The sequence below is a fragment of the Saccostrea cucullata genome, unplaced genomic scaffold (genome assembly GCF_032062105.1).
Source record: "Saccostrea cucullata isolate Sc308-1 unplaced genomic scaffold, CSIRO_AGI_Scuc_v1 ctg568, whole genome shotgun sequence".
In the NCBI taxonomy this organism is placed as follows: Eukaryota; Metazoa; Mollusca; class Bivalvia; order Ostreida; family Ostreidae; genus Saccostrea; species Saccostrea cuccullata.
The window spans coordinates 188,824-216,572 of NW_026933360.1; the positions used below are offsets into that span (position 1 = coordinate 188,824).

Genomic DNA, 27,749 nt, shown 5'->3' on the forward strand with positions numbered 1-27,749 from the left:
CCAATCCCATTTTTTCTGAATTTTTTTTTTCTCTAGGGAGTGATTTCACCGATATGTTGCAAATTCATTGCATCTTAGAGTGATTTCAAGTATGACATGAATCTCCGGTAAATAAGTAAATGAACAGATATTTTCATGTAGTTGATTTTTTTTTTTATTTTGAAAAGATATATATTCAAAAAACTTACCAGTTAATTCTGATGTTTGGTTTTTTTTATTTGAATATTATCATTGCCAAATTTTAAATGTTAAAACAGGAATTTAAACTTATATGATTTAAAATCAGATCTTTAAAAAAAAAAAATCAAAAGATATTTTTAGTTCCTTATGTTCCATTATTATTTACATGAACTTTTAATACATGAATTTTCCTAGTTTGAGGAAAATAAAAATTGCTAATTTTACCCAGCTCAAAGGAGCGGTGGAAGTTAGCGCCCCCCCCCCCCCCCCCCAAAAAAAAAAAAAAAAAAATTACTGACTTTAATATTACAAATATTGAATATGAACAAGAATTTTACTGACCTTGACCCAAAGTTATTTTTTAAAAAAAAAAGCATCAAGGTCACTTCATTGGCAGAAAAAAAGTTTTATTTGTATTCAGTCTATAAATCTCAAGTGAAGGCTAATTGAAAGTTGATACTTAACAAGCTAATTCAGAGAATTTGTGTCCCCGGCTTAGGGAAAAAGTAAACCATGCGCAGTTCAGGGGGAGGGGGGTCAGATCCCCCTGACTGAATCTGTAGAATTATTAAATGCATACATGTATACTGAAGCAAATAAAATGCTAGTATGCCAATATAGATATAAAGATTTGATTGCTTATTCTTTATTATTTAAATTTAGTTTAATATATATTTTATTCACAGAAATGGAGCTGAATGTAAACAAACAGCAGGCATAAATGCCTGATTATCAAAAATGCTAATGAACTATGTTCTTTGACTTATGAAGTTTTCAAAGTCATTACTACTAATGTTTATTTTTAAAACGTTCATTTTATTATAGTGTATGGAAGATTCTTTTTATATGAAATATTTATCACACTGTAATGATGATTTTTTTAAATTTGTTTAATAGCCATTCACAGAAATGGATTGAACAGCAGGCATAAATGCCTATGATCGTTCTCTCCAAATTTTTCATTTCACATGCTGAATACTATCATTCATTTCACAAAACTATCATTCAGTAAAAAAAAAAAGTATTTCGGAAAAAAAAGAAAATGGATTGTCCGGGATTCGAACTTGGGGCCTCTCACATGTGAAGCGAGAGACATACCACTACGCCATGGAACCTGTTTTACACTTACGACAATTATATGCAAATATGAATTCACATGTATATATTCACGTTCGAAGGGTCAAAATTTTACACAATGCATGGTGTCTAATTTAACCTTTATTAAACAGTTCTAATAGATGTAATAAGAATATTAAGTCTGCCGAGAACCTGTTTTATACGTAAAAATTCTCCTTATGCCCCTGTGCTAAAAATAGCGACATGTAATACAATGAATACTAATAAAAAAAAAACGGGGCGGGACACTTTGAGAAAGATGAGAGAGGTCCTAAGGAATTTTGGTATAAAATTACATTGCAAAAGCTCGAAATCTTCTTGAAATATCGCCCGGAAGGATAGTGTTACACACAGACAGAATGTATAAATTTACGACCTTGAACTTTTGAACTCAAAATCAATAGGGATCTTCCTTAGGCCACAGGGAGTTGTTACGTAAAATTTCATTGCAAAAGCTCAAAGGGTTCTTGAGATATCGCGTGGAAACGAAAGTGTTATAACAGAAAGAATTTGCGAATTTATGACCTTGACCTTTTGACCTCAAAATCAATAGGGTTCTTCTTTAGTCCATAGGGAGTTGCTATGCAAAATTTCATTGCAAAAGCTCAAAGGGTTCTCGAGATATCATGTGGAAACAAAAGCGTTACAGACAGACAGAAAGACAGACGGACGGACGGACAGACAGACCCAAATTAATATCCCCCACTTTTCAAGCGGGGGACAATTAATACAAACATCATGCAGTTATGATTTAGTAAGTACCGTATAAGTGGAAATTTTAGCGAGATGTAATTTTAGTGATTTGTCCTTAAAAACTGGTAATTTATTTTTAGCAAGATGTTATTTTAGCGATTTTAAAATGCATATTAAAGAAGCTATTACAAATAAAATGCAGTTAATTCTTAGCGATATTCAATTTTAGCGATCTCGACACCCTCATTAATACATGTAATGCCAAAGTTAAATCCTCACTAAAAATTCTACTTATGCAGTATTACTACCATGATCTGACCAAAAGTTATTTTGGCAAATTCAGAGTCACTGACAGTGACAGAAAAAGTGTTAATTTTGTGTCCCATCTTTTACTTTCTAATGGAAAAACAATTAAAGTTAAAACTTTACATAAACATGAACAATATTCTAAAGGTGTGTCTTGACTTTGACTCAAAGTTATTCCAAGTTCAAAGGCACATGCACTGGCATGAAAAAGTATAAAAATTTAAGTCCATTTGATTTATATTTAATAAGTATGATTTATTGAAACTTAAATTCATGCAAAAAATATTTGTGTGCTTATAAAGATATGTTTTAACCTTAGTTCAAGGTTTTTATGGTAAAGTTCAAGGTTACTGACCCAAAAAAGTGCATGTAGATTGAAGTTTGCTTAAATCATGCCCCTCCTGGAGGGGGATGAAATGTTTTTGAACTTTTCAAATCAGAACTGTCTTCTGCTTTTTCATAGCCAAAGTGTTCAGGTGAGCATTGTGACCCATTGGCCTCTTATTTACAATTTATACAATGTTTAGTCCTTCAGCAAGACACTACTAAGTTGAAGTTTGAATTTTATTTATAAATGAAAAATTTTATGATTACAGAGAGCTAGAAGATGAATCTAGTGATGAAAGTGACACAGAAATGGACACAGATAACCAGACTCTGTCCAGCAAAGGCAAACATGATCTCATGATGAAGAGCGAGGTAAGAAAGAGGATTGACTGCAATGTGATAATGAGACATATAGTGTAAATTCCAATCTAAAACTGCACACTACCGGTAATTAAAATAAAGTAAAAAAATAAAATTTAATCCATATTTTAGCAGATCTGAGGCGAAAGACAAGTGAAATTTTAAGATCAAAATTTATCCACAGTCTGTTGTTGTCGTCGTCCTGAACTTTTTACAAGTTCTTATTCTTCTGCAGGACAACTAGGTCAATTTCAACCAAATTTGGCTGTAGTATCCTTGGGTAAATGGAATTCAAGTTTGTTCCAATGAAGGGCAATACCTTCTTCTAAGGGGGAATAATTAAGAAAAAGTGAAAAATGGATTGGGTCATTTTAAAATCTTGTAATGCCACAACAGAACAAAGAAAAAGAATTTTTTTTTAATTATTTAATATATAGTCATGATAAATCAAGAAACATCAAAGGATCATCACTAAGTTTAGATACAAATGTTAGCAAATCATGCCCTTCCCCTCCCCCCTTGAGGATGTTATATATTTATTCTTTTCAATATCTAACCAATTTCTGCTTTTTCCTGGCTAGTATCATCAGGTGAGTGATGTAGCCCATGGGACTCATGTTTGTAAAATAATTGATATCATTAGGGAATTGTTGCACCAGTCTAAAAAAAATTACCATCTTATTTCCTTCTGTGCACTTTCAAACTCCACCACAAATAGATTGGCCTCTCCTGCAGCTGATGATGAGGAAAAACAGATTTGCAGGAAAATAATCAAACAAAATATATCTCCTTTTAGGGCTTCATTCGTCGTAATTGTAGAAGCATATCAGTCGTCTAGCATTACTGCCTATAGGACAATAATTTATCTGACTTTTCCTTGCAAGAAGTTTATCAGTGTAACAGCAGCTGTCTTTAAAAATAATATGATATTTTAAAGGATGTCTTTATCACCTTGATCTCTGCACTCATGATGGACATGTATAAATGGTACAAGGATTTAAGGTATTGGATGTACAACTTTGTAAGGAATAGCTTACAGTACTCGATGCCCTGTATAGTCCTTGAACACAACTTAGATTTCTAGTCTCTGGAACATGTTTGCATGCTATGAAGCATTAACATTTTATTTCCATGGATTCCAATTAGGTTTTGATCCCTATCTTGATGGTAAAAGAGACTAGAACGAAAAACTGACAATCAATCAGTTAAACTTAAAATCAGAAAAAGCTAATTGTGTATTAAAAAATTATGAACAATTGTAAAAGTTAATTAGGAATGTATGAGAAATCTACTTATTAAACACAATTCACAGTAGATTCACATAAACCAAATTGATAGAAAATCTAGATAAAAAGTTTTGCTATCAATTTGGTTTATGTGAATCTAGATAAGAAGTTAAAACCTTTTACCATCTCTACACAATGTACCTTGCTCATTGTGCATGTAAACTTCTGAACATTTTCAGTTTCTCTGTTTGAAACCACAGGACAAGTTTTGGTATATGGATGGATAAACAGGAACCAAAAAAATTCCAGGGTTCGTCATATTCTGAGAAAAGAAGCCATGGCTATTTTTAATCTTAACACATTTTCTCCTTTTTTAGCTCACCTCGACGAAGTTGAGATGAGCTTATACTATATCCCCGGTGTCGGTGTCCCAGGTGAAAGTTTTAGGAGCAAGTTCATTCCCAAGGAACTATAAGCCCTACCTGAACCAAACTTGCATGGATGATGCATCTAGGGATGTACACTACCAGACTTGCTTTGGATGCTGGATCTGACCTACATTTTCTAGATGAGTGACCAGGTTAAAGTTTTTGGAGCAGGTCCATTCCCAAGGAACTATAAGGCCTACCGGACCAAACTTGCATGGATGATGCATTTAGGGATGGACACTACCAGACTTGCTTCGGATACTTGATCTGACCTACATTTTCCAGATAAGTGACCAGGTTAAAGTTTTTGGAGCAGGTCCATTCCCAAGGAACTATAAGCCCTACATGGACCAAACTTGCATGGATGAGGCATCTAGGGATGTACACTACCAGACTTGCTTCGGATGCTGGATCTGACCTACATTTTCATTCCCAAGTAACTATAAGCCCTACTTGAACCAAACTTGCATGGATGATGCATCTATGGATGGACACTACCAGACTTGCTTCGGATGCTGGATCTGACCTATATTTTCATTCCCAAGTAATTGTAAGCCCTACCTGAATCAAACTTGCATGGATGATGCATCTAGGAAAGGACACTACCAGACTTGCTTCGGATGCTGGATCTGACCTATATTTTCATTCCCAAATAACTAAAAGCCCTACCTGAAACAAACTTGCATGGATGATGCATCTAGGGAAGGACACTACCATACTTGCTTCGGATGCTGAATCTGACATATATTTTCCATACAAGAGACCAGGTTAAAGCTTTGGGAACAGATCAATCCCAGTGAACTTGAAGTTCTTGATATCTGCAGTATTAACAAAGTTATGAATGTTTGTTTACACTATACATGTTTTTCACGCCACACGCGTAGAAATGTGTATATGCCATGTAAGGGTTTAAAAACTTGCAAGAATATTGTTGTTGGGATATTTTAAAATACTAAAAATTAAGAAAATATGTTGTGAGATTTGCATTACTTACACTGATAACATTCATCGAGGTGAGCTTCGTAATCTTTGATTACCTATGTTATATTTTAGGTCACAAACACATCCGACAATGTCAATTTTAAAACTTTGTTTATGGACTTTTTTTTTTTATTTGATGGTTTTATTATAGAAATGCTCCTAATATAAAATACACTAGGTACTAGTACAGGTGACTCTCGATGGCTCGAACTCCGATCTCTCGAAGTGAACCTTCGGTCCCCTTTTTTTCCTCTATATAACTAAGCAAATCTACTCCTGATCTCGAGAACATCTATCTCTCGAAGTTCTCTATCTCTCGAACCAAAACATGGGTCCTGTTACACATATTTCATTGAATTTTACTCTCTATCTCTCGAAGTTTTGATTGCGCGTGTATACACGTCAATCAAGCGTAAAATTGATGCAGCCTGGACTTACCTGGAAAATAGTAAATGCCAGGGGCATGCATAGTGGTGTTAATTGGGTGTTTACATAGATGACACTACACCTGTTGGTCATCCGTGTGTTGATATAATTAATTGGTCATGATTGGTAAATTATAAACGAATTCACAACTTATTTTGACTTGAAACCGAAACGATGATTTTTAGAAAATAATTTATAGACGTTCATTTCATTAAGTTCCCATAGACTATGAACTTTTATCAGAGTCTACATAATCCCAGTATGGCAAATTTTGCACAAGAAATTCCTTTCTCAAGGACTGAATACGATTAAGAAAAATCTGGTAAACAGTGGTGTAGACCCGATCAAGCCGCGAAATAGCCAAACCGACAGTTGCTATTCGCATTTCTTGTAATAATGAAATTATAAGAACAAATAAATATTGAAACTTTAGGAATTAGTTTTATTTATTCGAAATACAATCATTGTTGTTGATATCAAGTAAATTACCTGTAAAATACGATTGAAAACATGCAATGGGGACTTTATTTACTTATACTTCCGGTATCTGTAATAATAGAATATCGAAGATCGGAACTGAAAATTCCGGATTTTATTTATTTTCTATCTCTCGAACCCCTCGATCTCTCGAACTTTTCTTGTGGTCCCTTGAACTTCGAGAAATCGAGAGTCACCTGTACTTCATTTCTTCATAATGTTAAGATCCACTAGCCCTCTGTGACCTAAGTGGTTTGCGATGATGATAAACTGATAAACCTTCATTTTGTTTTTTGACTCTCTTATGTTTGACATCAGTGGTTGAGGTTGCTGCGGATGTTTTATTAATGTATGATTTATTCTGATAAATAGATGTATTTTGTTTTCAGGGTAAAAGTAGAACAGGATTTTTCAAACAAGCAAAGAAGTCTTATCCAATGTTTCCTTTTACCGAGGAAAAACTCAAATGGGATGACTACGGAGAGATCATAAGGTATGGGTTTATCATAGGCAGAGGAATTGTCTTGTACATCATGTGCATGCAATGATCAGTTATTCCCTATATCTACAATTTTTAGCTCAGTCTATGAATATTCCTAAACATGCTAATTTAATAACAGAATCCAACAAAATGCTACATTTAAAGTTTTGATTTAATAACAAGGAGGTTTTATAAAAGATAAGTAATATTTGGACTAAAAAATAAAAACAGTTAAGTTTTAAGTGCAGGTGTCTTGCTACTACTGTAGTAGAGCTACAATCTAGTCTCTTCAGAGAATTTTGTCTCTGATATGTTGAGAAATTGTTGGAAGACAACAGAAAATTATTTAATTAAGTTATAAATATATATAATATATATATATTATAATATATTCCTATATTTTATAAGGCCCTTAAGTCCCATTGATTTTGAGCGCATTCTCTATTCACATAGGCCAGAAGACTACACCATTCTAGACGTACCCCAGGCTGATGAGGAGAGCTCAGCAGTAAGACAAGAATTAATTCTTCTGTAGTCATTCCAATCAACACCCATGTTACTAAGAAAATTAAGAATGCACTACTACTGAAAATATTAGATCCACCACCCATAAATTGTGGTATATTTTAAGTAACATTTAAAGCTGAACACGACTGGTAAATAGGTATACGCCATTTTCGATATCATTATCTACAAAACATCAACACCAGGGTATACTCTTCAGATTCGTCACACCTGACTGCTTTATTGTCATGGGTATTGGTGTGGAATAGCGACCCATGTTCGTGCTGGTTATCTTGCCTCACCTTTGTTTACATTTTATTGCAGTTTAGTGTATCTGTGTTTGTTTGTTTACTGCACTGACCTGTACAACTATAATTGTAAGTTTCTTTGGTATCTTACTTTCCTGCATTAGACGAAGCATTACGTTACAGTAAAACTCATTTAGTACGAACACGGATATAGCGAGTTCACGGATATAGCTAAGTGTTTCTGAGCCCCCAGCAAAATTCTTTACAAATCTTTGTAAAATTTTACGGTTATAACGAACTCTGATATAGCGAATTTACGGATATAGCGAACTGATTTTGAGTCCCGCTGAGGTTAAATATAATGAAATTAGCATCTTTTATAAAGAACTTTCAAAGATCTCAAAATTTGATGAGTTGAACTGACTTTATTTTCTTTTAGCATTTGTATATAAAATTCAATTAATAATAAAACTTTAGTTATCGAATGTATGTTTTGTAATATTTGCTTCCAAACATATATGGTACTTAATACTTGAAGGAAAACATGCATATTGCGAATTCGCTATATATGGTTATACGAATTCGTTATACGGATATAACGAATTACGGATATAGCAAATTAAATTCACAGGTCCCCAGGACTTCGCTATAACCGAGTTTTACTGTATAATGGTCTCTACCAAGAGCTGTATAGCATATGTCGGTTCACATCGGTGTCAACTGATTACAATGAACAGTGACAAAGTACTGCCCTTTATATAGGGGTCTGCAGGTATAGCGATTCTCCGAACAAAAATGGCAGACACATTCCTTTTACAAATTGTGTTCAGCTTTAATGATGGATAAGATGTTGAAATGGCAGATTCAGATTTGTAAGTTATAATGAAATGAGATTAAATGATATTTACGAGGGTTGTTCGAAAAGTTCGTGGACGATGTCCATCTTCGTTATATTACTCACTGGAAATTTAAAACAAGCACATTATAATATGTAAAAATATTTGTTTTGTTGATTTGTGAAGTTTCATTCCATTCGATTTAACAGAAATAAATTTACTTCATTTTAAAATCAACACATTTTGTACCCGCGGAGCACACTTAACGGCAATGTAACGTCAACACATAGCGTCGATAATTTATAATCGATACTATACCTATACATTTCACACATAATATTCCAATGCCTATTCATTAAATTCTTTTTCTAATACTTGACATTTATTTTTTAAGAATTGATCTCATTGTATAATTGCCTTTATTAAGGTTTTAATTTCTTTTAGTACTTAACTCTGCTTTCACAGGGTAAGCAACTCTGAGGCGCCTTTGTCTTTCATTCACGTTCCAAATTTTAAAAGTTTGTTCAGATTTTTAAAGTCAAACCGTTTCTTCACAGATCATCCTCATCCGATACAGATTGTCTGTCACTCAAATATTGCCTGTATTATTTGCACACACATGCACAACACGCTTGTGACATATTTTCTTGATTCCTTCAACATTTTTAGAGTTTATTTAGGATTTTTCCTGAGAAAAACACAAAATTTCTTCGGTATCTGCTGCTCCGTGACGTACTAAAACGTCATCGTTTTAGTCGTTTTCAATAAGGACAACTTATCTTCTCAAGTTGATTTCTTTTCAACAAAGCAAAATATAAAACCATAATTTGGTACACGAATCGATGTAACAATTCTGAATTTGAATTTCTAGGTAGTTTTTCGTTTTTCCTCCATTTTACAGAGAATATGACTATAGACATTATTTATTGTATTTTCTGTAAATGACTAAATTTTGACCTGCTCCGCTATCTGATTTTTGCATTTTTAAAATCTGAATAAGTTTTTAATCAATCGTAATATTTTGTAAAAATTAATGCATATCATTTGGATTTATTGTTAAAATATTTCTACCAAATTTGGATAACATATGACGTCAAATAAAAAAAATATGACAGTTGTCCCCGAACTTTTCGAACAACCCTCGTACATGCAGTGAAAGTTACTACACATGTATTAGCAAAAGAATTCAGTTTCTGAAAGATGCAGTGCATTTTGGTCTTAAAATTCTATACTTTTAATTTTGTTTCTGAATACAATTAAAATTTACCTTTTTTCCTATTTAAGAATATTATATTTTAGATATGGAGATGTGTGGAATTTAGTTGAGAGGATCATTTTAGACACATTTAAGATATCTTCATCAACAAAATAAGTAGTTTTGAATAATCTGTATTAATTAAAGCTCGGAAATCAGTTTATGGAAGGGTATGTTGCTTATTATTTCAGTTTGGCAATGACATTAGGTGTTTTAAGGATGCAAGGGCATTTGTTGTGGCTAACAGGATAAATGTATATTCATCAGTACCTGATGGTCACATGTAGGAAGATAAAAACAGGATGACATTGAACCCATATAGCTTGAACACTTTCATTGATTCTCTGTTACCAAACTGTAGTTTAGATTAATATTAATTCATATAAATAGAAATCTTTTTTTTTTAGTTTTCTATGTCATATACAGACCAGCATTATTGATATAAAAATGAACTTGAAAATTGAATGCTTCTAAAATATTCATAAACAACATTAAAGGATCAAAGGTTTATTGAAAATGTCTTTCTTGAATTAATTGAAAGCCATTTTCTGTGCCACGTCACATAGGAAATGACACACAGTTAAAAAGTAATGTCATAAAGCATGCTTGACACTTTAAGTGCTATATCATTTTAGAGGGTTTTGATTTGCATTTTCGTCATCTCATTTGTTTCTTTGGTGATTGTAATGTGTTAAATGTCATTTCAGGAAAATATTAAGAAGCAGGACAGTGCTGTACAAGGTGAGATCACTTCTCTTTAATGACTGTCATCTAGAGTGGAAAAGTTATCACAATTGTCATTAATAACATGTACAAGGGTGTGATTCTGCAGATGTGATCAGTTTGGAAATGCAGACAAAATATCTCCACTACAGACCTTATATAGGACAGCCCAAATTTTGAAATTCAAAATGTTCCTGTACTAGCCTTAAAAATATCACGCCTGCTAATCGATCAATTGCACAACCAGCAGTTGTGTATAACAATCAAAAGAGATCGATTTCCGGTTGTGCAATTGATGCGAATAATTCCAGTACACAGGTAGTAAATGGACCCGATTCAGGCAATAATTGATATTTTTATTAAAATATAAGAATGTGATTCCATGAGCAATTTATTTTTCTTTAATTTTACACTCTCATAAAATGCAGTGATTGTCGATTAGCGACGATATTTGTTTCGAAGCAAGGGCTGTTAGAGCGAAAACGCTGATTGAAAATAGTATTTGCCGACTAAAATTCGTTTTAATCTCAACTAACCTTGAAAATTCAATGTCCACCATGAGTATGCTACAAGTGCATCCTATCTACCAAAATTGGGACTTCGATATGTGTATAATTTGACAAATATTCGTAGAAAATAACATTGCTTATGCATGCGATCATTCAGTTGTGAAAGAGATCTCGGGTTATGCATGAGATGAAGGATAAAAAGTTACGATAGTATTACACAATCTCCATAATTCACCTCTTATACTATTTTATTTTTGGTAATTATGAAATTTTAAATATTGGCTATAATATGAAGACGTTGCAGTGGCAGATCCAGCAATTTTTGAAAAAAAAGGTGGGGGGGGGTGTCCAACACTCATGCATATAGGCACTTCAAACCTGGCAACACTGAGTTTTCAACAGTTCTATGGGGGACTTTGACAAGCCAAAAACAAACAAATAAAACAAAAACACAAACAAGCAAGCAGTAGATATACATGTAGCTATAATTCGCTGGGATCTTCCATTGGTTTCAAAGTGAAACATTGTATAGGACGTGTTGGTAGTTCACCCAGGGCTGGGATTGCATGTCATGTGACGGTACTCGGAGGAAAGCATATTAAACGAGGGAACTCTATTTATAGCGATCAGAAAGGACAGAGATTGAACAACGTGTACAGTGTATTTATTTTATTCGAAATATTTTTTTTATTCAAAGAATTTATTTTATTCAAAATATAAGACGTAATAAAATATCATGTTACATAACTCTCTCTCTCTCTCTCTCTCTCTCTCTCTCTCTGCAAAAATCAAGGGGGGATCCAACCCCAGGAACCACCTACTAGATCCGCCAATGATGTTCAGTCCTTTTTGCAAGCACATTTTGACTTTTTCAGCAGCAGCGGCCGATCTCTATTATAGGGAAATGAAACGTTACTTTTCATCAGCTCTGTAAAATAATCTTAAGTTTAAAAAATTGCTTTAAACTGAGCGTTTATTGTTGTTGTTTCAATTTCATTGTCATTTCTAATTGGATATTAATAATATATGGTTATACAGAAAGAGTTTGTACAATAGATACTCCCAAACCAGGGAGTGTTCAAGATATGAAAGGAAATCGTCGTGATTTTCCGGATAATAATGAAGTGGTAAAAGTTGCAAGGTGAATAAAAAGTTTTTCAATAACACTGTAGTAAAAATTGTTTTGAATGTGCTACAGATGTGACAACAAAGATTTTTCTTACATTTTTTCCATCATACTACTCGCCTTGAGTAGCCTTTTCTGCAGAAACCATGGGTATTATCACGTGTCACGCAAAGATCCTTGCAGGGTTTCAGCATGTGGTTCATCTTGAGAGGTCTACATCTTCATTCATACATTCTTATCATTCATCATTGACTTTTTTAATATTCATTGATGACTCATTGATGATTTTGAAAATAAGAAAGTACTAGTAATTTTTGAAATTATAAACTTTGCGGCCGATTTGATGCATTGCATCAATTTTATTTGGATTTTTTAATAGTGGTATTTTTTATAGAACGATTATTTTTTGTTTTTTGACGATTTTTCCCCTATAACCTATAATATACATGATGAATAAATGTAATAAATATAATTTGTGAGAAAAAACAGTGTCCAACAAGTTCGGGGGTTGAATATCGGAGGGGGGGGGGGGTCCTGTCCACTAGCACCTGTAATGTGATGTTGTCATCTTGATCCTTTCCATCTTTTATCCAAAAATTGATGCAAAGCATCAAATCGGCCGCAAAGTTTATAATTTCAAAAATTACCAGTACTAGTACTAGAAGTATAGCTATATCTACTATATCTATGTATATCTACTGCTTGCTTGTTTGTGTTTTTGTTTTATTTGTTTGTTTGTTTGTTTTTGGCTTGTCAAAGTCCCCCATAGAACTGTTGAAAACTCAGTGTTGCCAGGTTTGAAGTGCCTATATGCATGAGTGTTGGATACCTGGACACCCCCCCCCCCCCTTTTTTTTCAAAAATTGCTGGATCTGCCACTGCAACGTCTTCATATTATAGCCAATATTTAAAATTTTATAATTACCAAAAATAAAATAGTATAAGAGGTGAATTATGGAGATTGTGTAATACTATCGTAACTTTTTATCCTTCATCTCATGCATAACCCGAGATCTCTTTCACAACTGAATGATCGCATGCATAAGCAATGTTATTTTCTACGAATATTTGTCAAATTATACACATATCGAAGTCCCAATTTTGGTGGATAGGATGCACTTGTAGCATACTCATGGTGGACATTGAATTTTCAAGGTTAGTTGAGATTAAAACGAATTTTAGTCGGCGAATACTATTTTCAATCAGCGTTTTCGCTCTACCAGCCCTTGCTTCAAAACAAATATCGTCGCTAATCGACAATCACTGCATTTTATGAGTGTGTAAAATTAAAGAAAAATAAATTGCTCATGGAATCACATTCTTATATTTTAATGAAAATATCAATTATTGCCTGAATCGGGTCCATTTACTACCTGTGTACTGGAATTATTCGCATCAATTGCACAACCGGAAATCGATCTCTTTTGATTGTTATACACAACTGCTGGTTGTGCAATTGATCGATTAGCAGACATGAATATGTATTTCACATTTTAAATATAACATTTACCCACATTCAAATCACTGCACAATTTACTGGTCAAGTTTAGAAGAGCTTTATATGCATTTGTTATATTTAGCAAAATGTCTGCCTCTGTTGGTCTGTTAACAATTTTATAAGCAGTAAATGCTATTCCTCTCACAAATCTAATTTAATGTCTGTATTACAAGGTACACTAGAAGATCTTAACATATCATTCTTAGATCACCAGAGCTGAAAGTTCTGTTGAGCTTTTTTTGATCACATTTGTCTGTTGTACAATGTATGCTGAAAACTTTTCACATTTTCTCCAGAACCAATTGGCCATTAATGGCCAATATCAAGCAAACTTGCCACAAAGGATGCTTGGGTAAAGGGGATTCAAATTTGTTCAAATGAAGGGAGATACCCTTTCATTCAAGGGTAGATAATTAAAAATTACAGAAAATAAGGCATCTTTAAAATCTCAAGAAGCATTGGGCCAAAAAATTTTAAGCTTACAATTGGAATTCAGTGGTTACAATTTAAATAAAAACTTTTAAAAAATGCATTTTTAATAAGAAGTGTTTATTTTTGTAGGTGCTTTACTGCCATTGTAATTTATCATGTTCTGTATGATGGTTCTTGTTCCTCAAGAAATGTTCTACATGAATTAATTATGGATGATCTATAAGGCCTTAGTCAGGATCTATCTCTTATAATAATTTGGTGGGTGGGTGTTTTTTTTTCATTTTATTCTCCCACATCTTTTGGATGATTTTCAGCCATATTTTGCTAGGGTTTCCCAAAAAAGTGAAGGGTTTTCCCCATTAGCTAGATGTGAAGAGGTACTATTATTGTACATGAGAGGGCTTCTGTTTTTAATTAATTTGGTGTTCAGGAAGAAAAAAACAGAGTTATATTTGAAAATATACTGTCTCAGACAAAACATGTCAGAGATTTATTGTGAGTATTGGATATACCCTGAACCTCCTGTCTTTTTTTAGGTTGATTGTTTGATTATTCATGTAATTGGTTTTTTTTTCCTTCTCTGCCTAAAGACATAAACCTGCAAGTCTTGTGGGTTCTACCATTTCAGGATCAAAAGTATTGGTAGTGAAACTAAACTCCTTCACATAAAATATTACACAAATGGCAAGCATCTGACTAGCATCATCTGATAAAAAATATGTTGTTAAATACCCTTAAGCCATGTTCAAAGAAAGGGAAAGCATCGCTAACGAGTGTTCTTAAAGTAAAAAATGCCTTAAAACCATTTTTTTTCCTCGGAAGGTTGTTACAGAAGAATCTTCATTTATCAGTCTGCTTGTTGATATCATCCAATTTCAGCTGTCTCAGCTAGACAAACTAGTTTTTATTTGAAATGTTTTTGGTGTCAATGAACTTGCAAGTATTGATACCTCCAAATTAAAGAATAATAGCATTCGTAAAGAAGAAAAAGGCTTCATTAGTAAATCATGACAAGCAATTAAAATAGGACCAGTGGGATGGAAGGGGGTTTCTCATGATCTGTTAGCAGGTAGCAGTGATATTTAATTTTGTGTGGCAGATATTGGTTTATGATGTATTGTCCTTGACCTTGCAGACCTGTCAGATGTACCTACAAAGTGTGTGGCAGCCACCGTGACCTTGGACATCAATGCAAACATCCAGTATATCGACTTTGAAGGGCGGTCTGACGGGGAATCCATCAAGAAAATCCTTTCACAGATTAAACCCAGGCAGCTGGTAGGTGTATAATCAGCTTTTGAAAGTCACAGTAACTTAAAAAGGCAGGGATGATTGCTATGAAAGTTATCAGCCCTGCCCAAGATTTCAAGTCCTTATTATGAAACATTTGCCTTTTCTTGAATTTTTTTTTACAAATTTAAAACCATACAAATCTTGTTACCGGTCTGCCCTGTGGTTGGCAACTTTTAAGTGGTAATTCTAAAAACCTTGTACAACTTGTGACTAAGGATAGTTGTAATAACTTTGATCCTGATCATAACAACTGATGAGTCGTATGTCACATGGCTTTGCTACAATTACAAAAAAAAATTCTGGGATAGATATTTTAGTGGAATTTTGACAGGTCCAGCCAAGCATCAATATACAGAGCAAATTTATTAACCTGCTGCAAAATCTGTGCATCCATCTTTGGCAGTAGCTTGGGTACTCATTACAGCACCTCAGACAGAGGGGTTTGCAATGCAATTGTGTAGAGATTATTTGGTATCTTTCCAGGACTCAAGTGAAAAATTTTCGAACAGGTGTTTCTCATAGTTACGACACTGGTGCAGATTTTAGGCCTGTGTCTGCCAGATGGATTAATTTGACTCTTTCTTCTTGCAACCATTGAGTAAAGTTTAGGTCCTATGATAGGATTAAATTGATTTAATATATATTGAAAAATACATTTAAAAAATCATTATACTCATAAATATGTTGAAGGCAAACCGAATGAATGACTGTAATGAGCAGTTGGCCCTATACCAAAGTAATGAAATTCATGCATTCCATAGAGCCAGTGCAGTTGCTAAATAATCATACATATATCTAAAATTCTTAAAAGTTGAGTTTCTGGACTTATAAGCACACTATGCTAGTCCGAAATATCTGACGTTTTTTAGGCTTTTTTATGGTTCGATATTTTATGTGGCAGGAAAACATTAGAACCAGCCACATTTCGAAAACTGAGAAATCGCCGCATCCAACCGGAAGTGGCATTCTTGAGTTGATTTTAGATACTTGCAAACCACAGACCTGTTTACTCTTACGATTTCCCCGTATTTTGTACGGATTTTTAGTATAAAATACGTCTCACTTTTTGCTGTTATGAAAATACGGAAATCGGAAATACAATCATTTGGAATTTAGCCATTAGTTTTCGTTATGATCTGTCTTCGTTTCACGCATTTGAGTCGATTAAACAGAGAAAAATTCCAAATACCCATGATGTCGGGTTCCCAAAATGATGTGGTATTATAAAATGACAAAGACCATGTTGTTAAACCTAGTTTTTGTAATCAATATAGCAGTTATTGCCTTTTAATATATGTAAAATCGACGGAAATTGAAATCTTACTGGCAAATGCCAAATCTCACGGAGAAATCTAATCAGAAATACGGAGAGACGACGATATGGGTAAACAGGTCTGAAACCAAATTAAATTTTAAAGTCACAAGTTATCAGTAGTATATTACTTTTAGTACTTACCAATATCGTTTTTATGTGTTCATTTGTAAAATATACAATCCTTTGAAAAGATTTTATCACACTGTCGAGGTTTGTCTTTATTTCATGCATTTTGAAATCTTGCAAGTCCTGTAACAAAATGTGGAGTGATGTTTTCTTTTCTGCTAGAGGCATTGTACTTTTGATAAATTCTGATTTCTGCATTTAGTTCGGTTCGGGAGTATAAAAATGAACTCTGGTTGGAAACGGCTAAATTTCAAGTTTTTGAAATGGCTCCGGTTCAGACGTTTTCCTGGCATGTAAAATATCAAAAGCGTAAAAAAGCCCTGAAAACTTCAGGTATTTTGGACTAAATGTATGCTTGATGACAAAAAGGTAGGAGTCCTTATCAAATTGTCAAAATTGCATACTCGGGGCTTAGAGACCTTTTACCTGTTATAATTAATGGGAATAATTTGATCTTAATTTAAATTATCATATATTGAATCATATGATGGTATTGGACATTCATTCATTTTCATACCAGTGTGATAATGAAGAAATTAAGAATCTACCAAAACAAGTTCTTAAAGTCACATGGGTCCAGTCTGGAGTTCTGACAGTAGAAACACCCAAGGGCCCTTTAGTTGCAGTTTCCTTCTGATTAATACCAAATAAATTTATTCTTCATTAAGATACATACAGTTACCCTGTTTTATCTAGTTTTATTGCAGAATGCAATTAATGCATCAGCTGACATCAACAAGAAAATAATTCTAATATGTTTAAAATATGTTGAAACCTAAAAAACATTGTTTTGGGTTTGTTTATATTTTTATTTCTCTCTGATTTAATAAATGAGATATATTTTTCTAAGAATTGTCAAAGAAAAAATTTCAATTTCAAGTAGAGCTCATAAAAGTCCAAATAAGCAGAAATACAGTCTCATGAGGGATTTTTGTTTATTAATGCATGAGTTAATGACTTTGATTAGTGAAATATTGAGGAATTTATGCACCTTTGGGGAATTATTATATTGTTGAGCAAAGCTTGTAAGCCCAAGTGAAAGTACAGAAAGTTTGTACATGTATAAGCAAACATGCAATCAGTCCATACATTCGCAAAGGAAAAGAAAAGATCTACATATCAGTTTCTCTTGAAAATGTTTGCTTGAAAACAAAATTGCACCAATACCTATAAATATTTCATCTTAAGACCACTGACAATTGATTCTAACAAAGGGGAAATGGGGGTGTATTGTATTGATTATAGCTGAACTGTGTGTGAATTTCAAAGATATCACCATGCTGACATGCAGCTTTAGTGAAAATGCTTTGTAAGCTTAAAAAATAATTTTCAAAAAATTCATAAATATTTATTAAAAGAAGAATATTTGAATAGTTGTTACAAATTCTAAACTGACTAATGGTAAATTAAAAGAAAAGAGTCAATCATGAAGGAATTTGTTACCAGCTATTCAGTTTGGGCCGAAACAGTTATTGTAATATTTTGTTTTCTTTTTTGTTTTATAATTTAATAATACATTAAACATGCACTTTTTAAAATTGATTTGTATGCTTTGTGCTATTTAAGCCTTTTATGCTTTTGATAAGGATTACAGAAATTATTAAGCTTTATAAACTTATAGCAGCAAAATAAATTTTCATGATACATTTAAAAATTGATAATTACAGTAAGAGAAAAAAAAATCAACACAGAATGTCTTCAACTTTGTGTCGTTATATTGTAAAAATAGGCATTTAATTAATGAATCACTTTCAATCTAAGCTGCAATAATGTAACCCTCTGATTTTTCTATACCTGGTATTTTCAGAATTCTCCCCACCCCCTAAAAAAGGACATGGCTACATTATTGCACCTACTCCCACATTTGCACCATTACAGAGATCCTAGGACGTTGTAGCCCCCCCCCCCCCCCCAAAAAAAAAATAATAAAAGCTATTTCAATCTATATTGAGTATATTTTTGATTTTCAAGGACATGGGCAAGTTAATTTATAGCCCACCTGAGCTGAAAACTTGTAACCTTTTCTGAACATATTCCATCCTATATTGCACTGCATGTATATTTGTTTGTTGATCCACCGCAAGCTTCTAACATTTAATTTCAATATAAAATGTTAAATTCTTACACATTGATTCTACGTGACTGTTTTTAAAATCATTTCATTTTTTTTTTTTTAATTGTATTTCCAATATCTGATTTGGCAGATTTTGGTGCGGGGCACCACAGAGGCTACAGAAGCTTTGGCAGAATACTGTAGGAAAAACGAGGTTGTGCAGAGCAAGATCTTCCTACCACACATTGGAGAAGTGGTGGACGTCACAAGGGAAAGCCATATCTTCCAGGTAGGAGAAACGATGTACAAAAATCCTGTTATTATTTAATGTGTAGTTTCAATAAACCATGGAAGTTTCATGTTCTTTTTCAAAATATAAAAAAAAGTTTGAGGAATGAGAGCTGGTCAAAAATATGTAAATTTCTACATAATATTTCTTGAAGCCTTTCCTCCTTTACATAATTCTGAATTTCTTTAAGATTTAAAATTAGAGGGGGGGGGGGAGGTGTAAACTAGTCCCTTCATCACCTCAGGGTTTTCCTGAAATGTTTAACTGCTAACTGCAATTCGGTTCTCAAAGGCCTCTTTTTGTCTTTTGTGGAGTCAGTGTAGGAAAGATAAGTGTCTGAGGAGCTAAATAAAGTAGCATTGTGTGGGAGTGATGAAGCATTTAACAGTTATGGGAAGACAGTTGATTTTCCTAGGATCGAAGGTGTCAATATCATAATGATTACCTTCTTGATACCTTTCTTTTTGTTAAAAAAAACTATCAAAAACAGATTTCTTTATATAACACCCTAATTATTTTTTATATTTAAGGTGAGATTAAGGGACTATGTGGTGTCTGCCCTGGAATTTGCCAAAGCCAAGGAGACAGAGCTGGCGTGGATTGATGGAGTGTTAGATATGAGTCAGGGTAAAGTGGATACGGGGGCCATGTACGAGGCAGAGGAGGGGGAGGTCACTGACGAAAAGGCGCGGAAAATCCGACAAGGTGGGGAGAAGGCGTTAAATGTGTATACAGTAGAATGTGCCTATAATTTGTCTTTATTCCATTGGTTTCAAATAATCACAATTTAAGGGAAAATAGTATGGTATAATGTATTCTAGTATTTGGAACTTTATAATGCATGGAACATTAAAATTTTTCCATTATTAATACAAGTATAAAGTGAAGAACATCTCTAACTAGAGAAACAACTTGATTTCTATTTTCTGATACAAGTAGGAGTCAGTGATCTTTTTTCTTATTCTGTTAAGGCATTTTTTTATTTTCAATGTAAGACTCCAATTTCAATCAATTTCTGTACACTCCCTATATATTCTCTGTATCTGTTACAATTTTTGCCTTAATTTAATGTTTTTAATTCTCTTCATAGTACCAGTATGTTTAATTTTATCTTAGATCTGTACTTATTGACTCAATTCTAATTTTCCACTAATTCTCCCTTAGGTAGATAGCTCAGTTTTTTTGTGACACAAAATTCTTATTTAAATGTATTTTTAAGTCAAGATAAAACTACTCTTTTAGAGGTTTATCCTTGATGAGAGTTTTTAATTTCCTCATTAAAGATTTCTATTCTTACTTTATAATAATGAAATATGATTCCTCCTTTTTATGTTCGAGTGTTAATTGTAATAATAAGAATGTATAATTATGCGCCCAGATCGATAGATCCGAGGCGTAAATTGTTTTTGTCCTTTCTGTTTGTCTGTATATCCGTTGTCAACATTAACTTTCACGATAACTTTTGAACTATGAGAGATACAGACTTCGTATCTGGTTTGCATACTCCACTAATTAAGTTCTTTCAAATGACACCAAGGTAAATGACCTTGTGACCTTGTCTGTGACCTATATGCTAAAAATAGCTTTTTCGAACTTTGTTGCTGCCGGGCACATAGTGTTTCACAAACACATCTTGTTTTCTTTTCATGTTTTAGTCCCTTATGGTTCAGTCAGAGGATAATTACAGCACATAATCTCTTTTCATTGGTCTATTTCTATGCACTACAATGATGACTTATATTGTTTATTTTATAAGATGGTACTACAGACACAGAGGAGGATCCAATGGAGGTGGTACCTACACTAGAGGCCCTCCCACACAATCAGTTTGTAGGACATAAAGCCGTGTTTATCAACGAACCCAAGCTCTCCGACTTCAAGCTTGTGTTGTTACAGGAGGGGATTCAGGCTGAATTCATCGCTGGTGTGCTTATCTGTAACAATAATGTAGCTGTCAGAAGGGTGGGTGTTTGGAATTCATCATACAGACCTTAAATCCACATTTATAATACTTAATGCTGTATACAGAGTAACTTTCACCCATGTTTTTTTTCCCACCCTTTCACACTCGCAAACACTCTTGCCCCATTTTAAATTAACCAAGGAACAGTTGTTCAGAAATTCTACTGTATTCTTTGAATTATACCTATTTTAAACTATCCCAATTGAGAGAAGGACCAAAGGGGTGAAAATAAAACAGGGACAAAAATTTCCTTGTTTACAGTTCGAGGATAGGGCATGTTTGTAAGATTTTAAATGAAAAGTATTGAATAGATAAGTAAAAAAATGTTATAAACTATGAAGAAGCTGCTTAAAAAAGTATCTTTGTCTTGTTTGTTACATGGGAAGTAAGTTGACCAAGCAATGTACTTTTATTTTATCTCTATCTTGTCTCTTATCAATTACAGAATGAGGCAGGCAGGATACAGCTTGAGGGGACGATATGTGAGGACTTCTTTAAAATTCGACAGATTCTCTACAATCAGTATGCCATTGTGTGACCTCTCGTCCATAGAATGTGAACATGTGTGTAATCCTTGTCATGCATTTGTAGTGTTCTGATAATTCCGTGAGACTTCCACTGTTCCATGTATGACTGTTTACATTGAAAATGAATGTGTGTGTGTGAAAGAACTTTTAAGATTATGCAGAGTGTGTACTGAAAAATGATATATTGGTGGCTAATGACATGGAAAATTTTGTTTATTATTGTTATCGAGGAGTAGCAAATGAAACGGTTGAAAGTTATTTTCTCATCTGTAATTCAGAATGTTAAGCATTTTTTACACTTCATTAGTGCCTACATGATGCAGACTGCATTGTACATGTGTGTAGAATAAATATGGTGGGAAAATGTCATCTACCTGTATTTCACTTCCCTCTTTTTTTGGCAATCCTGTTTTTCTTTGTTTTTAAACGTCCCTCCTGAGAAATTTACACTCATATGGAGATGTACAACTTGCTGGTGGAGCCCTGGAAAAAAATTTATAACTTAAGAAGATGTTCTTACCACTGAGTAAAAGATGATGTGTTTAATGCAAAAATAGTGAAAAGAAAAATATTAATGAAGGTAAAAGTGACAGAATAATATTGATTGTGGACTATGCATTTAACCTTACTATTTTTAGCTTACCTGAGATAAAAGGTGAGTTATTCTGGCCCCAGGAACATGAAGCATCTTAAGCTTAAGTCAGAATCTTCATGTTTTACTTAGTTTTTGTGATAGTCTAGCAGATCAAAATTAAAATATTTTTCAAAATTGATTTACTCAAGTACTGTTATTTACAAATTGTGAGATAAATTCAGTAGTCAATAAACATTGAAAAGGTGATTGAAAATTTGACTGAAGTCTAATTCTATTTCATAATCCTGGGGCCTGATCAAAATGTGTCCATTGTCATTTTAGCTCACCTGAGCCAATAGCAAACCATGAATAGTAAAATTTATTTGAAGCAATCCTCATGTGGTGTAGATTCAAGTTTATTCAAATCATGGCCCCCTGGGTAGGGTGGGGCCACAATGGTCGATCAAAGTTTTAGGAATATATAGGAAAAATCTTCTCTAGAATAGCAAAGCCATGATTAGTCATATTTATATGAAAGCATCTGCAGGGGGTGTATATTCAAGCTTTTTCAAATCATGACCCCTTGGGGTAGGTGGGGCCACACTGGATGAGCAATAGTCTTTACATAAGACTGGATAGGGGAAGTCTTTAAAAATCTTCTTTTCAAGAACAGCAAGGCCATGAATAGTCATATTTATTTTGAAGCATCCCCATGTGGTGTAGATTCAAGTTTGTTCAAATTATGAACCAGGGCTGAGTGGGGCCACATTGATCAATCAAAGTTTTACATAGGAATATGTAGGAAAAATCTTCTTTTCAAGAAGAGAAAAGCTATTGATTGGGAAGCATCCTTTCGTGGTGTCGATTCAACTTTGTTGTTCAAATCATGACTGGGGGAGGGGGGGGGTTAAAGTAGGGCCACAACTAAAGTTCAGACTTGTAGAAAAAAGGTCATTTAGCATAAAAAAAATACGTATGCATGCTTTGTTAGTGTAGATTTAATTTTGTTCAAATAAGACCCCCTCTCCCTTTTAGGGGAAGATGGGGACCACTTATGCATTTAAGCCTTTTAAAACTATGCTGTTCTTTTTCATAGCCAGTGCTCAGGTGAGCGATGTGGCCCCTGGGCCTCACGTTCTTGGTGTTGTTCTCTAACCAAACTTGGCACAGAGTATCTTTGGGCAAATGGGATTCCAGTTTGTTCAAATGAATGGCCCAACCCTTTTAAAGAGAAAATAATAAAGAAATAAGAAAAATTGGATGGGTTATATTTTTAAACTCTTCGCAATTACTAGTTGGCAAAAAAAATGAAACGTGTGAAAGGTTTCTGGGATAGTGAAGATTCAGAATTGTTCAAATCATAACCCCTATCGAATAGAGTGAGGGCACAATGGGATATCAATGTTTTACGTAGGATAAATCTTTAAAATTCTCCCATAGAAAACGGCCAAGTTATGATTAAATGCTACAATACTTGTATGCAATAATTTTACCACTGTACTAGGAAAATCCTACTGATAAAGAACAGATGGGACATAGTTACTCAGGAGATTATTTTGTTTTTGTTGGGAGGAGATACATAATGTCAATTTAAAATGACCTTTGGAAGACTTATCATAATATTTTGACAGGTTTTACCCAGGTCATTTGAAAAATTATCCTATCAAGTAAAATTTGGATCCATTGTGTCCCTGTCTTTGGTCAGAAGGTCACGAACTGAAGACAATAGAAAATACAGTTTACAAATGTGCTTATGCACCATCTGAGAAATAAATATTTAACAATTAAAATACCAAAATCAATATAAAGTGAATACAGTTTGGCTGATTTATTCTCAGAGTTGGACACAATAGCTGTTTCAACGTCGGTGATGACCTTTGGTAACATCTGTTCTTAAATGTATTTTCATGAAGGCGTGTTAAAAACATTGATCTGTGTTAATGTTGCATGAAGCTTTCTTAAAATTATTTCATGCCATAAGCATGGAATGAAGAAAAAAATTCGAGATAAGATCTTGATCAGGTTAAAAATGAACACAGATTTATTTGTCAATATTTGTAATTTGTAAAGAAATTTAGGTTTATGGGAGCTAATTTGCGGATGAGAAGACCATTTTGCATGTTGTACTGACACAAAAGACATAGTTAGATTTGTGTGTAACAGGCAAGATGTCATATTATTTTTAGCTCACCTGAACTGACAGCTTTTGTAATCACACATTTTCTGCTGTGTCCAACTTTAAATATTTCACATTTACGACCTCTTCTCTAAAACCATTTTCAACCAAACATGCCATAAAAGCATTCTTGAGTAAAAGGGATTCTAGTATATTCAAATGAAGGGCTCTCCCTCATTTAATGGAAGATAATTTAGAAACAGTGAATGGTGGCATGTTTTAGAAATCAACTTGAGATAGTCATACATGTTTTAATACTGAAGCATTCCAAGTACTCGAAGTTTCCTCTAAAATATTGTTGTGTGTTTACTTTTAACTTTACTAAAACTTGGGGAGAGTGGCCGTCTCATTTTGTAATGAACCCAACAAATGTACTTTCTTCTATGCTTAATTTTTTCAAACTAGAGAGAAAAATTTTCTCAGCAAACATTTCTTACTTTTGCCTTTGTAGCACAGTTAGACCTAGGTCTGAAGATTTAATTTGTAGACAAAACCATGTATTCCAATTGGTTTCCAATAGACTTTATAGTCCAAATTATTTCATCGCATTGCCCCTTTAAAACCCGCCGTGTTTAAATTTGATCACTGACTTGGTAATACCCAAACTGCTTTTTGTCATTTGTGCGGTATAATATAAATACTTAAAAATAATGTAACGAGTACTGCATTTAGCCGAAGGTGACTGTAATAAATTTCATTCCAAGAAAATTGTTGTCAATCTAGGCGCATATTCGATTTTTGTGCTGTATAGCATACGTCCAACCACACCGGTGACGACTAATGACTTAGTCGGCGGCTTTACATTGTGGACCTTAGATATAGCGAGAATCAGATCGAATATGGCGGACACCTTCCTTTTTCGAATCATACTTAGCTTTAATAAGCTTTGAATGAATATGTCGAGTTTTATACAAACGACTGTATTCAGAGGAGAACAACCGAAATGCATTGATTAAAGCACATTTTAAAAGCTTTTAATTAATTTTGGACAATTCATTCCATATTCAATAATTTTCTCTTTATACATGTACATGTTATATATGTAAGCAAGTTTATTATGAAGTACAAATTGTACTTCGAGTTCGTTGCCACGATGCTCTAAGTGAGGAAATATTACCGGTAAATTTATTAGGAAAACCTATTAATAGTCTTTTTGATATCTATTCACACTTTATAGTGTTATCAATGGTTGACCATTATTTCATTGACCATTTGTATAGCACGCCAAATTCACAAAAATGAGCTAAACCTAGTTTCACAATTGATAAACTAGGTTTATCGACTGTAAACTATAGTTTACAAACCATCTGTAAAACTATATTTAACGGTTGTTAACTATAGTTTACGAATGCTAATCTAAGTTTATCTGTCTGTAATAAAACGTTAACAATAGATTTTGTTGATAAACATAGGGCGAATTTGTTGCACATAAACTGGTTCAGGTTTTGGTATAAGGTTTAAAACTAGTTTTTCAAACTGGTTTAAATTTCGTCTGGTTTACCTCGGTAAAACAAAAGAACAGTTTATACAAGATGGCGTCAAAAAGATGCAGAACAATATAGGCTAATACATTAACCAAACATTACACATGCAAATAAATTTGTTAAAATCTTTTTCTTAATAAAAGATTCCAAGAAATTATAACGTATTCATATTCTCTGATTATCTTACTCATAGTTAAAGTGCAGTATTTTTATTTTGATTGCCTCAAAGATTAATCGAATGAACAAATTCCACATTTTTAACACATGGAAAGATAAACACTCGGGTATTTATAATTACTCTTTAGATTTCCAGTATTTAAGCTGTCTTTACAGTATGTTCTACAATTTACCATACATGTTTTGTTTTGTTTTTTTTTTTTTAAATTCATGAAAATATGACAACAAAGATTTGGGGCAATGACATCCGCAGATGTCCCCCTATAATAACCCTCACTAAGGGTGCCAGGGGCTCCCTAGATTAGATAGCAAGATAATATATGTATGAAAGATGTAATAGGTATTTAAATCAATAGAGTATAATATAATCAAATGGTATGTTGACAATAGCAAAATAATATATGTTTGAAAGATATAACAGGTATTTAAATCAATAGACTGAGTATAATATAATCAAATTGTATGTTGACAAAGTACTTATACAGATACAGATAGAAAAATTTTGTTGCTATGGGGAACACAAAAAAAACACTGTCCAACACACCCCTTAGCAACATGTATAGAGGGCCAGGTCACCCTCATATACACCATATATAGATTATATCATACATATATAAGTGTATACATACAATAATTACAAGTTTATTGCCAAAGATTTTAAAATATGAAAATTGTATGTGATGCCTAGGGATCGTTTGGTGACTAAATAGAATTTCATAAGAGCATTTTTCAAAAAGATTAACATGTCTTCACTTGTAATATTATTTTTCATAATTCTACATTTCACTTTATATTTAAATATTTTACAAGCAATAAATGATAAGACATTATTCAAAACAAAAGTATTGTAGTTGATACCATGACTAAAACCCACAACAATATTTCTCCAACAAATATCTATACCTATGATTTCAGAGACTTTGTTCCATATTAATTTAACTTGAATGCAATCAAAAATCAGATGCTTAGAATTCTCTTCACTGCGACATACTGGACAGTATTTATTAATATCTTTATTCCATTTACTAAGGTAGAGATTATTCGGTAATAAATGATGTACTAGTTTATGATTAAATTCAGCAACATTTTTATCAAAAAATTTTCTAATTTTTTCCTCATATACGTTTTGCCATTGATTTGAGCAATTGATATTAAACTCTTTTGACCATATAGTTTCCATAATTGGCTTTTGAGACTTTTGTTGCAACAAAATTTTATAGAAAAATTTTGATGTTTTGTCTTCAATGTTTTCTTTTTTATCATGAAATTTAAAGGAAAATGTTAATATTTCGTTAATATTGATGAAAGAAGTATTACTCGAATTTATACCGTGTCATTTACTAAAGATTGTTTTAATTATTAAGTATTCACAAAGATAGTTTTTTTTTTTTGTTAAGTTTGTGATTTGAGTCCGTTTTCATCAAAAAGATCTTTTACATATTTAAAACCACTTTCGATCCAATTTTTGAAATAAATAATTTTTCCTTTATATTTCAAATCCTTATTAAACCATATATTTTCACGCAAAAGTTGGTTCGATGCGCTTATTTGATTTTGTGCTTTACACTGATTAAATGCACATAAAACTTTCTTATAAAAGCGAGGTAACTTATAGAGTATGTTGAAGTCTGTAATCTCAG

General features: G+C 33.1%; 2 protein-coding genes across 2 annotated transcripts in view; one reads left to right on the forward strand and one right to left on the reverse strand.

Moving 5' to 3' along the window:
- Positions 1-22,065, forward strand: part of LOC134238093 (cleavage and polyadenylation specificity factor subunit 2-like) — an 82,595-nt gene extending 60,530 nt beyond the window's left edge. The window contains exons 11-19 of the mRNA XM_062720219.1: positions 2,892-2,994; positions 6,910-7,013; positions 7,455-7,509; positions 10,552-10,585; positions 15,268-15,410; positions 19,071-19,208; positions 19,739-19,913; positions 20,965-21,170; positions 21,617-22,065. Coding sequence (XP_062576203.1) covers positions 2,892-2,994; positions 6,910-7,013; positions 7,455-7,509; positions 10,552-10,585; positions 15,268-15,410; positions 19,071-19,208; positions 19,739-19,913; positions 20,965-21,170; positions 21,617-21,709 — 1,051 coding nt within the window. The 3' untranslated portion in view covers positions 21,710-22,065. The remainder of the gene's footprint in view (positions 1-2,891; positions 2,995-6,909; positions 7,014-7,454; positions 7,510-10,551; positions 10,586-15,267; positions 15,411-19,070; positions 19,209-19,738; positions 19,914-20,964; positions 21,171-21,616) is intronic.
- Positions 1-27,749, reverse strand: part of LOC134238092 (uncharacterized) — a 381,131-nt gene that overhangs the window by 114,057 nt on the left and 239,325 nt on the right. The window lies entirely within an intron of this gene.